This window comes from Phyllobates terribilis, unplaced genomic scaffold (assembly GCF_046119375.1).
Source record: "Phyllobates terribilis strain yellow unplaced genomic scaffold, ASM4611937v1 Scaffold_11__3_contigs__length_659146591, whole genome shotgun sequence".
NCBI classification, from domain to species: domain Eukaryota; kingdom Metazoa; phylum Chordata; class Amphibia; order Anura; family Dendrobatidae; genus Phyllobates; species Phyllobates terribilis.
Window position 1 is genome coordinate 116,058,295 of NW_027362771.1, and position 15,540 is coordinate 116,073,834.

At 45.1% G+C, this 15,540-nt stretch overlaps 1 protein-coding gene across 1 annotated transcript in view; it reads left to right on the forward strand.

The window, feature by feature from the left end:
- The window catches only part of STAB2 (stabilin 2), a 332,513-nt gene that overhangs the window by 266,799 nt on the left and 50,174 nt on the right, over positions 1-15,540 (forward strand). Inside the window, exons 50-56 of the mRNA XM_073651531.1 lie at positions 1,937-1,996; positions 2,615-2,791; positions 3,407-3,499; positions 9,035-9,181; positions 11,966-12,022; positions 14,391-14,517; positions 15,080-15,229. Of these exons, the coding sequence (XP_073507632.1) occupies positions 1,937-1,996; positions 2,615-2,791; positions 3,407-3,499; positions 9,035-9,181; positions 11,966-12,022; positions 14,391-14,517; positions 15,080-15,229 (811 nt within the window). The remainder of the gene's footprint in view (positions 1-1,936; positions 1,997-2,614; positions 2,792-3,406; positions 3,500-9,034; positions 9,182-11,965; positions 12,023-14,390; positions 14,518-15,079; positions 15,230-15,540) is intronic.

Here is a 15,540-nt window from a genome sequence, read left to right on the forward strand (position 1 = left end):
TATTTAAGGGTAAACAATACTGGCACTTTATGACCACATAATTCTACCATTTAGTGACAGAATATTGCCATCGTACTGATTATTAGCAAACCTAATTGTACCGTGAACAATAATACCATAAATACTGCATTATTAGAGACAAATAGTATCTCCAGACAATAACCAGATACTACCAACATGTACAGTAGTGATAACACCACCGTACTGGTGAGCATTGGCTCACATAAATGGACTTGTGATTCACAAGTCCGCAGTCACATAGAGTGACTGCAGACTTGTAGCCTAAGGCCGAACAATCCTTTTAATACTGCCCCCTCTGCCTCTTTATAATAATAAAATAATATCACCTAGGCTTCCTTAAAATAATAATAGCGTCCCCTTGGCAACTTTATAATAATAATAGTGTCAACCTGGGCCTCCATATAATAATAGTAGTGCTTCCTGGGCTTCTTTACAATAATAATAGTGCCCCCTGGACTTTCTTATAATAATACTAATAGTGCCTCTTGGGCCTCCTTAAAGTAATAATAGTATTAGTTTCCCCTGGGTTTCCTAATAATAATAATCCCCCCAGGGCTTCCTTATAATAATAATAGTGTCACTTGAGCCTCCTTAAAATAATAATAGTGCCCCTTGGGCTTCCTTATAATATCAATAGTGCACCTTGGGCTTCTTTATCATAGTAATACTGCCACCTGGGCTTCCTTATAATAATAAGAATAACAACAATAGTGACCCTTGGGCCTCCTTAAAATCATAACTGTGCCCCTCTAGGACTCCTTATAATAATAGTGCTCCATTAGGCTTCCTTATGATAATAGTGCAGCCCTGGATCTCCTTATTTATAAATAATATTACCCCTGGACCTCATGATAATAATAATAATAGTGCTCCCTTGGGCCTCCTTATAGTAATAATAATAGTGTCCCCCTCGACCTCCTTATAATAATAAAAGGCTCCCCCTGGGCATCCTTATCATAATAAAGAGGCCCAGGGGGGGCAATATCATATTAATAGCGCTGATCTGGGCCTTTTTATCAGAAATAATGGTGTCCTCCTGAGCCAACTTCAATAATAATAATGGGCTTCTTTATAATGATAATAGTGCCCCCCAGGGCCTCCTCATAATAATAGTGCCTGCCTCAGCCTCCTTATAACAATAATAGTTCCCCTGCAATTCTTGGCAATTAATAAAAATAAACTAAAACTCACCTCACCCTACTCTCATGCCCAGTGTCAGACTTGGGTGCCAAGGGCTCACCAGTAACCAACTTTAGGACCCCGCTTTTCAACTATATGCAAATGTCACCTTATCCTCAATCACAAATTTATATAACAATGAACTTGGTAGATTGTTAAATGAATAAGATGCTGCCTTTGTCTGTACATAGTGATTCAAGTATATTGTGACAAGTGCTCCTCATATAAGAGGGTGGTGGCCACTCCTGCTCAGAGGCCGACCGGAGGATTCTCCTGTGGGCCAGTCCGAGCCTGCTCACACCATTTGATGATGTTATCCTCCTCACTACAGTCTCCGATCCAGCGTAGGCGGCACAATGATGTGATGTCATCGTGACATCTGATCTGCACAGCCTGGCACTGGGCTATTCCAGGCTTTAGGCAGATACTGTTAAAAGTTAATCTAGAATTTGCCAGAATTGCCAATAAACCAATCCGGGCCTCAACATTTTCCTATATACCACATGAAAAGTGTGGAGTTGTCCTATTAAGGCCTACACAACAATCAGCAGGTCTAACTTGAGAAACCTTATGCAACCCAATAAAATCGATGGCTCACCATGTGATGTGCTGGGTCTGCCAGAGCTATATATGTATGGCAATGTCAAATGCAAACTGAGTACTCTGAAATATTCCACTGGTGTTACATCTATTGTACTCAAAATTAATGTAATAATTTGCCTTTTTTTCCCCACAGGATAATTTAAAAAATATTGCAGATACAAATGGATACAGTTCAATGTTCAAATTATTACAGGTACGTTATAGGGAACATATCTGCTTTTATTTCTTTTCAGGTGCAAGTACAGAAATAATAACATCTATTTTTGTCTTTTAAAATATCCTATTTTAGGGTTGGAATAGTACAAATAAATACTTAGAGTAATTTATGATAAAGACACAGAACATGTAAAAAATGTGTAAAGTGTAACGGTATGACATTAATACTTATACTTTTATACATTCCGGTAAATCGAATTTTGCATAGAATACTTAACTACAGTATATGGTATCATAAAGAGTACCGTATTTTATTTAGCTCTTAAAGTTTTTGTGTAAAGATGTGCCATATAGTGCACTGGTAAAAGTCTTGCTATATCCTAGCTGTTGTTCGTTCCTTGCATTAAAATCATGTTTATTTTAACATGGAGGTGAAAATAAATCTTAACTTATGGGAAACAGAAGGTCAGTCAGTGAATGGTGTCAGGGTACCCCTATACTGGTTACAATATTGTCCAATCCCAACACAAGACAATCAGAAATCAACAATCAGAAAAGTTGAACACTGAATAGGAAATTGTTCCTTGCATATTGTCTGAATGTTTATACCTCAGCAGTCTGAAGAATCTCTAATGAATGAACTTCTAATTGACAGGATACAGACATCATGAAGTTCATAGATGATCCAGTACATCAGCCGGTCACTGTGTTTCTGCCATCAGACCAAGCAATAAAAATGTTATCCACGGAGCAAAGTGATTTTCTGTATAATAATCAGAACAAAGATAAACTGGCACAATACTTAAAGTATCACATTATTAGAGATGCCAAGGTAAGATAAATAGATTTTCAATGTGGAAATGTCTTATCCTGATGCCCCAATACAGACTTTGAGGTTTGGTAAAATAATGCTACAGCTTTTATGCTGGATTTTTCAAGAATCCTCCTAGTCACCTGAACAAAGAAGAAAACACCACCAATCATGAAGTGATAAAATATCTTAAAGATGCCATCTAGAGTTGGTGCAAATTGATTTGCAGAATCCAGTCCAGCAGTCAGATCATAATCTATGACTAGTGGACGGGAGCATTGAGAACTCCTGGCATCCAGGCTCTTTTTTTGATTTGCAGGCCTGGCGTGGTGTGACACACATGTGACGTCGATTACTGATCTGGCCACTGGACTAGGTCCTGGGAATCGTTTCAGACCAACTCTGATGCCATTCCTTCTAATCGCAAGCCCATCCCTTTAATTTAGTATATTTCCATTCTTCTCCAGAGTTGTAAAACAGAGACCTAATGATACATGAACCATTTTCCAATATCGTAATAATAGTTGACACTATATAGACTTCTACAAACCTTGACACTACAAGACAAAATCAATGCTTAGATTGTAATCTGCTTTCCAGTTAGATGCATCTAAGATGTATTTTTTCTAATTACAGATTAATGCTTATGACCTTCTCATTAGAGGATCAATGAAGACACTACAAGGCTCTGATCTCAGTGTAAAATGTGCTGATAAGGATTCTTCAATTGTAAGTGGATGACATTTTCTATTTTTATGTAATTATATTAACATCATGTAAATGAACATACCATACTTAACCCCTTCACGACATTTAACGTACCTATACGTCATGGACAGGAATGGGTTCCCGACCGATGATGTATAGGTATGTCATGGCGATCATTCGTCCACCGTGTCTAAAGGCACGATGATCGCACGAAGGTGCCTGTTGTTTCTGACAGCAGGGCACCGGAACTCATCGCCATGAGGGCTTTGGCTGCCCCCCACATCCCCGCAACAATGATCACTGTGATTGGCTGTTCAATTCTGAACAGCCAATCACAGCGATTTCAATGTTTCGGCAAATAGAATTGCCTGAAACATTGATGTGCTATAACAGTACTGATCATTGGCTGGTGCTAGGGAACAGCAGCGTCACTGGCCCCAGCATTGATTGATGCGATCGGACGATGATGCAGTCTGACTTCTCAGTGACCGCATTGCACCGCCCTATTCCAGCTTGTAGACTTGTGCAGAGCGGTCACGGTGTTGATCTTCTGCCAAACTGTTGGGCCTTTGTTACGCTGACGTGTCCTTTAATGAAATAAAACTTAAAGGACACGTCGGGGTCCACTGGATTGCAGAGGAGCTGCAGCAGCTGAGTCCCAGAGGAATGTTCAGCTAAGCACAGAGAAAGAAAAGAACTAGTGTGTTAAGTGCACACACAAGTAGTAACTAAACAAGGTACAATGCTGGGAGTTAGCAACACTCCAGAAACGAAACTAATAAACTTCTGCACTGCAAGACACCGCTGTGCAGAGCAGGAAGGATTTGGCAGCATGAAATGCCTGAGCACTAGATGGCGGCGTATAGAGCTGCAGATAGCTGCGGGCCAGAAAAGGCCTGGAACCTAAGTTCCTAAAGAGGGGGAAAATCTCTGCAGCACCCAACACATCGGTGTAAAAGCGGCAGTGTGACCACACATACAATGGCGGACCCTGGAATACTGGATCAGTAGCGAGGACGCCTCCGTGGCGTGGATACCAACCGGTGAACCGACACGGTAGAGCGTGCTGCTCACAGCATTCCCCTAGCCCTAATTGAGGCTAGGATGACTAGGGAGCTTTCAGCAGGAACCCTTGACAACGACTCTCACACACTGCATTTACTGCCAGATACCTCACCCCAGGATAGAAAGAAATAGACTAGGCACCGGGGCGGAGCCCATGGAGCCCTGAAATACACTGGAGACAGCCCCAGGCGCCCAGGACAACCAACCACGCTGTACCAGACAGCAGGGGGCGTGGCCTAGCAGCACATGACCACAATGGGCGTGGCTTAGCGACACATGAGCAGAAACGCAGAAACCACACTTAGAATCCCTAGAACAGAACCTAAATGCTGACAATTACTAACCAGCAGGAAAGGGCCTGGCCGGACGCCGCGAGAAAGCCCTTCTCCTGCGTACCGGCATAACAGCCTTCTGCTGTTAGTGCTGCTGATGATAGAATTCTAGAAGAAAGGAGATCTGTTCCTGACCTGTTCCTGTCCTCTTTTCTAGTGCACCCCAGTCCCACTCACCCTCTATCCTCCCCTCTCCCCCTCTCCCTAACCCTTTCCCCTCCCCCCTCTTCTGCTGCCAAGCGCTGACAAGTACTTAATTTGCTCGATTTTTGTCACTTTTTTTCTTTTGAATAAGGAAATTCACCGCACACTCTATATTTTTCTAATTGCAGAAAGTTTATTATATCCGTGAAGGCAAGTAAATATCTGGGAGATATGCGACACAATAGAATAACATTTCAACCCAGTCTGGATCTTAATCATAATGTCATTGATAATAGGACAGGGTTGCATGTGGAGTTTCTATAGAAAGAAGTCCCAAGTTTTTGTAAAGATTGTGAATTTGGGAGGAAAATGGGGGTGCGTCTTGTGGTCCGAATGTAGCTTACTGGGGAGTTACGGTGGTGGATAAGCGGGATCGCAGAAAGCAGGGTCCCTCCCTCAGAAACCCGGTGGCGGCAGAATCGGTGCGATGCTGCTAGTATCGGCGGGCAGGCAGAGCTTTCCGGCGGCTATTTTCCTGAAACCGCGGTCCGCATGCGCAGGCTGGGATCTCAGCCCAGCCGAGATATCAACCGTGCAAGCAGAGTCACCATCTTCCTGAAGCCGTGGGCCTCAGGGAAATGGCCGCCGAGACCCCCAGTCTGCGCATGCGCTGGCTCTGGCGGCCATTTCCCTGTAGACCATGGTTTCAAGAAGATAGCCACCAGAAAATCAATGCACTCCACTCTGCCTCATTGCCGACACTGTCCCCCCAGCATCTCACAGCTTCTGCCAACTCGGCAGAGCGCATGCGCCGGCTCCGGCGGCCATTTTCCTGTAGAGCACAGCTTCAGGAACATGGCCGCGGCCACCGGAAGCCGCTCACTCTGCTCTGCAAACTCCGCTCACAGCAATACACTGGCCCCAGTACCCGGCCAGGCCCGGCCCCCAGCCAGATACCGGCCCGCCTCACCTCTTCTTCCGCCGCCACCCGGCGATACCGCTCCACCACCACCGGTAAGTTGCGTTCGGACCATAAGACGCACCCTCCATTTTCCTCCAAAATTTGGGGGGAAAAAAGTGCGTCTTATGGTCCGAAAAATACGGTACATATTTCGTTTCGCTGCGTTCGTAATAGTCCGACCTATTAAAATATAAAATAAATGAATCCGATCGGTAAACTGCGTAATGAGAAAAAAAATTAAAACTCCAGAATTACTATCTTTCATAAAAAACATTGTATCTACCCCAAAATGGTATCAGTAATAATGTCCGCTCAGGAAGCAAAAAATAAGTCCTCACATAGCCCCAGATCCATAAAAATGAAAACGCTATGGGTCTCGGAAAATGGCGACATAAGCAAAAAATTTTTCTTTTTACAAATTGTCAAATTTTTTTTCACCATTTAAATAAAAAAAACTATACATGTTTGGTATCTGCGTAATCGTAGAATCATACTGCCGGGTCAGGTTTAACGTATAGTGAACATGGCACATAAAAAAAAAAAAAATGTGGAATAGCACTTTTTTTTATTTTTTGCAATTTCAACGCATTCGGAATTATTTCCCGACTTCCAGTGCATCACATGATAAAATGAATCGTGTCATTCAAAAGTACAACTTGTCCCGCAAAAAAAGAAGCTCTCATATGGTTATATAGAAACTAGCTATTGAACCACCCGTTCTACTCCTGGGTGGCGAGCATTTTTATTGGTATATGGTCTCCCATGTTGGTATGTGCTGCCCCCCTCCTGGTATTTGTGCTGCCCCCACCATCCTATCCCGGTATGCGTGGCTCCCCTCATCCCCAATCCTGGTATGCGTGGCTCCCCTCATCCCCAATCCCGGTATGCGTGGCTCCCCTCATCCCCAATCCCCGTATGCATGGCTCCCCTCATCCCCAATCCCGGTATGCGTGTCACCCCTCATCCCCAATCCCCGTATGGATGGCTCCCCTCATCCCCAATCCCGGTATGCGTGTCACCCCTCATCCCCAATCCTGGTATGCGTGGCACCCCTCATCCCCAATCCCGGTATGCGTGGCACCCCTCATCCCCAATCCCGGTATGCGTGGCACCCCTAATCCCCAATCCCGGTATGCGTGGCACCTCTCATCCCCAATCCCGGTATGCGTGTCACCCCTCATCCCCAATCCCGGTATGCGTGGCTCCCCTCATCCCCAATCCCGGTATGCGTGGCTCCCCTCATCCCCATTCTGGTATGCGTGTCAACCCTCATCCCCAATCCCGGTATGCGTGTCACCCCTCATCCCCAATCCCGGTATGCGTGTCACCCCTCATCCCTATTTTGGTATGCGTGGCACCCCTCATCCCCAATCCTGGTATGCGTGTCACCCCTCATCCCCAATCCCGGTATGCGTGTCACCCCTCATCCCTATTTTGGTATGCATGGCACCCCTCATCCCCAATCCTGGTATGCGTGGCACCCCTCATCCCCAATCCTGGTATGCGTGGCACCCCTCATCCCCAATCCTGGTATGCGTGGCACCCCTCATCCCCAATCCTGGTATGCGTGGCACCCCTCATCCCCAATCCTGGTATGCGTGGCACCCCTCATCCCCAATCCTGGTATGCGTGGCACCCCTCATCCCCAATCCTGGTATGCGTGGCACCCCTCATCCCTATTCTGGTATGCGTGGCACCCCTCATCCCTATTCTGGTATGCATCGCACCCCTCATCCCCAATCCTGGTATGCATGGCTCCCCTCATCCCCAATCCTGGTATGTGTGTCACCCCTCATCCCCAATCCCGGTATGCGTGTCACCCCTCATCCCCAATCCCGGTATGCGTGGCACCCCTCATCCCCAATCCTGGTATGCGTGGCACCCCTCATCCTCAATCCTGGTATGCGTGTCACCCCTCATCCCCAATCCCGGTATGCGTGGCACCCCTCATCCCCAATCCTGGTATGCGTGGCACCCCTCATCCCCAATCCTGGTATGCGTGTCACCCCTCATCCCCAATCCTGGTATGCGTGGCACCCCTCACCCCCAATCCTGGTATGCGTGGCACCACTCACCCCCAATCCTGGTATGCGTGGCACCCCTCACCCCCAATCCTGGTATGCGTGGCACCCCTCACCCCCAATCCTGGTATGCGTGGCACCCCTCATCCCTATTCTGGTATGCATTGCACCCCTCATCCCCAATCCTGGTATGCGTGTCACCCCTCATCCCCAATCCCGGTATGCGTGGCACCCCTCATCCCTATTCTGGTATGCATGGCTCCCCTCATCCCTATTCTGGTATGCATGGCTCCCATAATCCCGGTATGCGTGGCACCCCTCACCCCCCCACTATACACACATCCCCAAAAAAATAAACAGTTATACACACATTTCTTCTCTGTACTCCAGCGCTGCAGCGTCCTGTTCTGCCGGAGGCCGGGGGAGGAGTGCGGCGCCAGAGCACCGGGCTGTCTGGCGCCATTTTGCTGAAGACACACTGTAAATGCGTCTTCAGTAAAATGGCGCCGGATAGCGCTATGCGCACTCGCCGATCCGACGTCTCACTCCGCCCCCAGTCTCCGCTGAAGAGAGTCGCCGCGGCAACGCTCTTCCCGGTCAGGTAAGTATGTAAGTATGGCGCCGGAGATCGCAGTGTGCGTTCAGTGCCTACGCATACCGCGCGATCTCCGGCTCCATACACCTCCACTTACCTGTAACGGCTGGATGCGGTCTTCTGTCTGGAGCCAGACTGTGCTTCACGCATGTGCAGTCTATCGAGGCTTCGGACAGAGACCCGCATCCCCGGTTATATTATAGATGAAAATAAAAAAGATTTCTTTTAGAAAAAGTGAAGGAAAAAATTAAAAACGGAAAATAACCCAGTCATGAAGGGGTTAAACCAAGTTTCCGGGGGGGGACGACAAAAAAACAAAATGTTACATGAATTGGGTAAATGGCCCATTCCTGAAATGGTTTCCAAATGTTTTTTGAGAACAGGACATTCTGTTATCACCTATAAGAAATTTATATTGTAATAACCTTCTTTGTCTAGGGAGACATTCTTCTGGACAACAGACAGTGCAGGATTATCCAGCGACAGCTTACTTTTAATGGAGGAGTAGCGTACGGCATTGACTGCCTGCTTGTACCATCTACATTGGGGGGTCGATGTGACAGTTTGGTTACCTTTGACATGACGGTAAGTTTCGGTTTATATTGTCTGCAAATTGGGATGCTTGTTTGGCTTTTATTCTAAGTCATATTGCAAGGCTCGTTAAAGGGTCGATATAGATTTGTAGGATTGCTACTTCCAGGGTCAGACTACGGTGTCTGGGGCCCACTGGAGGAATTGACTCTAGGGGCCCACCCTACAGCTATATGCAAATATCTGTTAGCAGTTATCCCCGTTATAGTGAAGCATCGACTGTAAAACACAGGCGGCTCCTGTACATGTACTATGCGCCCACCATAGCTGGGATGTACAATTATGATAGTTTGCATTAAAGGGCTTCTTTGGTTAAAGCAAGGTATAATAGTACCACATACGAGGGATAAATGCTGTCACACCATTACTAGACCACATATTAGCATGCAGTGACTAAATAATACCACATACAAGGGACAAATACCGCCACACTGTCACCACATAGTGTCCGTATAATACTAAATACAAGGGAGAAATGCCACCACACCGTGACCAGACCACATATTACCACCATATAGTGACCGAATACTACTACATACAAAGGAGAAATATCACCACGCATATTACCACCACATAGTGACCGAATATTACTACATACAAGGGAGAAATGCCACCACACCGTGACCAGACCACATATTACCACCACATACTGACCGAATATTACTACATATAAGGGAGAAATATCGCCACATGTTACCACCACATAGTGACCGAATAATACTACATACAAGGGAGAAATACCGCCACACCATGACTGGACTAATATTCCACCACATAGTGATCGAATAATACCACATACAAGGGGCAAATACCGCCACACCATGACCAAACCACATATTACCCCAACATAGTGTCCGTATGATACTAAATACAAGGGAGAAATACCACCACAACCTGACCAGACCACATATTACCACCACATAGTGACCGAATAATACTACATATAAGGGAGAAATATCGCCACACATATTACCACCACATAGTGACTGAATACTAAAATACTGATCATGAATAAAAATCACAATACTAACAACACTGTTATTACCATCAGTGACATTATACACAGGAACTCTGTATATAGTGTATAATGTCAGTGTACAGGTAATACAGTGATCACTGGTGACATTATACACAGGAGCTCTGTATATAGTGTATAGGTAATACAGGGATCACTGGTAACTTTGAACACAGGAGCTTTGTATATAGTGTATAGTGTGCATGTACATGTGATACAGTGACTCACCAGTGACTGTTCTAGGTGAAGTCCTTCATATTTTCTTTTCTTCATCTGGCACAGACCGCCATCAACTCTTCCTGCCGGGGCTTGTCTCTGCAGAAAATAAGTCATTTATGGCTGATCTCTTCTAGAGCACATTCCCCACTTTTTCCCCCAACTTTTACACTATGCCAGATGAGAAAACAAAAGTGACATATTGCCGCCCTGCATAGTAACAGGACCTCCTTTTTGTTCCCCCCATGGAAAATAGCCTCCTAAAAAGTAAATTATATTACAGCAGTAATAATGTCCCCCACTTGCCACCATAAACTAATAATGTATGTTCCTCATTCTGGCCCCCATACAGTAATTAAGTCCCTTATCCTAGCTCCCTTTATTTAATAATGAGCCCCTTCCTGGCCCCCTCTGTCCCTTGGCCTGGTTGGCCCCCTCTGTCTCTTGGCCTGACTGGCCCCCTTGTCCTTTGGCCTGGCTGGTCCCCACTGTCCCTCGGCCCCCCCATCTCTTGGTCCCCCTGTCCCTTGGCCTGGCTGGCCCCCCTGTTGATTGGCCTGGATGGCCCCCCTGTCTTGGGCCTGGCTGCCCCCCCTGTCTCTTGGCCTGGCTCTAGCATCATGCCACATCCACAGTAAAAAAAAAAAAAAAAAGATTCCTCTTACCTGCTTGCAATCCCTCTTCTTACAGATCCATTGAGCTTGTGTTAAAATGGCCGCCAACCTAGCAGAGGCCAGCGGCTGAAGTGAGTGCACCGCTTGTCATGTGGCGCATGACAGTGACGTCGCCGGCGTATGATGTCACTGTCATGCGCCACCTGCGACGGGCGCGCACATGTCAGCCGTGAGTCTCTGCTAGGATGGTGGTCTCATTAACTATTGCAGCGGGGCAATACATATCAACTGAATGTGCGTCTGAGGATGCACATTCAGTTGAAACCAAGGCCCAGGACCCACCGGGAAATGCACCGGTGTCCCGCTGTGCCAGTCTAACCCTTGCTACTTCCAATAGGTGGCACTAAAGTTCAAGTCTTCTTCCTCCCTGAAGAGACAATTTGCGTATTTATGTTCTCAGAAGAGCATGCAAGGTGTTTAAGTCTCTTCATACTGGAATGCTAGACCTACCTTGTCACTCTCCACAAGGAGAAACCTTACCCTTTAGATCCCAGTCTTAGCCTCTCACCTAGCCAAATCAGATCTCATACTTTGCACTGACGAGGACTATGTCTGCAAATTGGGATTCTGATTTGGCTTTTATTCTAAGTCATATTGCAAGACTCGTTAAAGGGTCGATATTGACTTGTAGGATTGCTACTTCCAATAGGTGGCGCTATAGAGTTCAAGTCATCTTCCTCTCTGAAGAGACGATTTGCAGGTTTATATTGTAGCAATGATAAGCAGCATAGTTTTTGGTTTTATTGTGTTGTGCTGCAATTTGTTCCCCAGGAATATTACTAATAATTACAAATATGTGACAGTTTTAGTAAGGATAACTGGGCTGTGGGTGCATTGATGCATAATGACAGCTTTATTATTCATTTCCAACAGGGGGAATGTGGCCTGTGCTTTAATGTTCCAAAATGTCCTGCAGGAAGCAAGCCTAAGGTAAAAATGCCATCAATTTTGAACTTAAGTATTTTGCTAAGTTTGGGGTTTCTCCATATGTAATAAAAGCAGTGTGATGGAATTTTCACTATTGTATCAGCATGTTACAAGATGGCAGCAGTAGTGTATCTGTGCTTTAAGTCCATTGTGTGAAAAGTGCAATATAAATGTTTTTTCTGTTGTTTTGTTTGGATATGTACTTGTGATTGTGTTAGCAATGACTGTCCATCTTATGAACAAGTGTAATATCAGAGACTAAATAAAAGTTGTCACTTGACTTTCTTTGTTAGCAGGGTGGGCCCTCTCCTTTCTGTATCAGTCTATCATTGTTTGTCTGTTCATTGTAAGGCTATGTGCCCACGATGCAGAAATGTTCTGGATTTTTTCCTGAGCGTTTCTGCATCTCCCTGGCAGAAAAAAACACATGCGGATTGTACATGCGTTTTTCCTGCCAGGGACAAGCGGATGTGAAGCGTTCTTCACTTGCATTTCCGCATGCGGGTTGACAAGCGCTTTCCAATCGATTTTAGCTTGTCACTTGGAAAGTGCTTGTCAACTTGGTCACACTATATAAATCCATGCAACCGGCATGAATTTATATAGTGTGACCGTAAAGAAGGTTAAAAAATAAAAAAATAAATCTATACTTACCTTCCGATGGCCCCCGGAGTCTTTATCTGATCCGTCCTGGCTTGCGGCAGCTCGCAGTACACTACACTGAAGGACCTGCCGTCACATGACTAAATGACGTCAGCGCAGGTCCTTCAGTCCACCGCGATCTGCCGGCAAGCGAAGACAAGCACACCGCGGGCCATCAGAAGGTAAATATAATATTTATTTTTTATTTTATTCATTTTTTTACAGGTTCTATGGTACCCGGGTCCGGAGGAGAGTCTCCTCTCCTCCACACCCGGGTAACATCCGCACATTAAAACGCTTGGATTCCGCATGTACAGATCCAGTGATGGGGATTCCATGCGTTCCAATGCAAGTCAATGGCAGCGAAAACGCAGCGCTTCCGCAAAATAATTGGTAGTGCTGCGTTTTTTTCCGCAATGATAACCCACAGCGGAAATTTCCGCAGCATGTGCACGGCACATGTGGATTATCATTGGGGAACATGGCAGACCATCTACCAAGCGTTTTTTAAGCGTTTCTGCAGAGGAATTGAAGCTGCGGAAATGCTTAAAAACGCATAGTGGGCACACAGCCTAATTTATATTTGTATCTTGTATGTAACCCCTTTTTACATGTCCCGCACTATGGAATCAATGGTGCTCTAAAATAAATAACAACAATAATCTTCTTAAATGGTTGCATTTGAAAAATGCTTATAAAACAAGCAACTTTGCAGTTTACCTCTTATTTAAAATCCTCTCCATTCTTAAGAATGAAGGTATTTTTAATTGTATAGTTTACTGATTGTTGTCTAGGTTTCCGACCACTGCTATAGTCTATCAGCAGTGGCCAGTTTCCTAGGCAAGGAGCACAGTGCTTACAAGCTCTTTCTCTAGAGCTTGTAAGCAGACTCAGAAAAAGGTATTTTGGTGCCAGTGATGCGAATACAATAGAATTCAGGGATGGAAAGACAGACGGGGCGCAGGTTGTGAGCGGTGTTAATGACTCACTGACACTGCTTAGCTGTGTACATAAGCTCCGTCCATCATTGTGCTGAATGCCTGCGGCTGGGAGGAGGTGTCGGACGGCCGCAGGTACAGCACTGTAAGGTTTTGTGTTTTTTTTCAAGCAGCACCCCCTCTTACCCCACCCCCCACCCCCCATCAAGAAGGCAATAGGCATTTTCCCTAGGCTGGCGACTATCCTGCCTATCCCTTATCCCGGCCCTGGTTGTAAGCAATACTCTGAAGCTGGACAGATAACTGAATCTGGTCAGCCTAAGTACACATTCAGTCCTCTGATGCTGCAGCGGCAAAGCTGACTCTGATGCATTGGAGTGCACTCAGTTCAGATCAGTTGTGCAACCATGCAGCTGGTTTGAACTGTCAATCAGGAGCGCACCCGCCCCTAGGAAGCTGGGAGACTGAGGAGCCGGTTACTTCTGTACATTGGATAACCACCCCATTATTTGTAATTTGACTGTATACTATAGGTTGATGGTCAGCAGTTGCTACCAATTTTAATAGTAATTGGGTTGTTCTATTGGATCACTTGAACTTTGTTATACTACATTTCTATTTACTATTGTTTTGTTTTGCAAATGAATTAACAATTTTACTGTTTGAAACAGAACATTTAATAAAAAGACAATTTATGAATAAATAAATTAATTAAGGAATAAAAAGTAAAAGTTTTCAAATGCCTACACACTTGTTAAAAAAATAAGTCAATTATTTAATTATTCACACAGGGCCAAAAGACAAAGTGTCAGTATGAAATTGCCCCAAGGAGAATTACAGAGGGCTGTCGCCAAGAGTGCAGCATGGTCCTTTGGATGTCTCAGTGCTGCAAAGGCTACTTTGGGAGTGATTGTCAAGGTCAGTATTGTAACTTTGATCACTGACTACCACAATTTCTTTTCTTTGCTACCAATTTAATGGATGTATGTAAATTTACCCAGGTATGTGCACACATTCAGGAGCTTATGCGTGCTTATGCAGAGTCAAACCCGCAGCGGCCATACGTTACAGCATAGTGGATGGGATTTGTAGAAATCCCATGCCCACTATACGTCTCTGTGCACCTGCTGATCACCCGCGGACACAGACATGCGGCGTATCTTTCCAGTCCGCAGTATGTCAATTTCTCTAGCGGAGTCACAAGTCTCCACATGAGAAATTAGATCAATACAATGTATTGAATGTGGTGAATCCGCATGGTTCAATGAACACATGCGGATTCACATGCGTGCAGAGCTTTGGATGCAGCATAAAGTATACTGCATCCAAAGCGCTGCCTGTCCTGATCGTGTGCACATACCCTCAATGTTGTAATTTCAGCAGCTAATGCCTAAAACCTAGCAGTAAATATACCCTGAACAAGTGATGGTGTACTTTACATATTCATACCAGTGTGTACAATCTTCCCGTGTATTTTCAGCTTGTCCTGGGAGTCCTGAAACGCCTTGTAATAATCATGGAAGGTGTAACGATGGATATTCGGGCACTGGAGAGTGCACGTGCACAGGAGGATTTAATGGGACGGCTTGTGAGTCTTGTACGCCAGGAAGATATGGATCAGACTGCAAATGTACGTACAATAAGATGTCTGTTACAACCTTGTTTTTTCGTCTAATGTTCTGTAGGTCTCTCATACATTAACTGTATTCAGTGCCTTTAATCACAGCCAAACAATTATTCTTAAGATCCAGTCTCCATCTGTACCTAACATGAACACTTAATTTCATGTAAACATCACTGTTATCATTATTCACACAGGACATATCTTCATTAAGGTTTAATTAGTTATTTGGGAATTTACCCATAATATACTCACACTACCGATAGCACCAAACATGGTTGTCTTCTGCTGAACATTTTTGGTACATTACTGCATCTGAG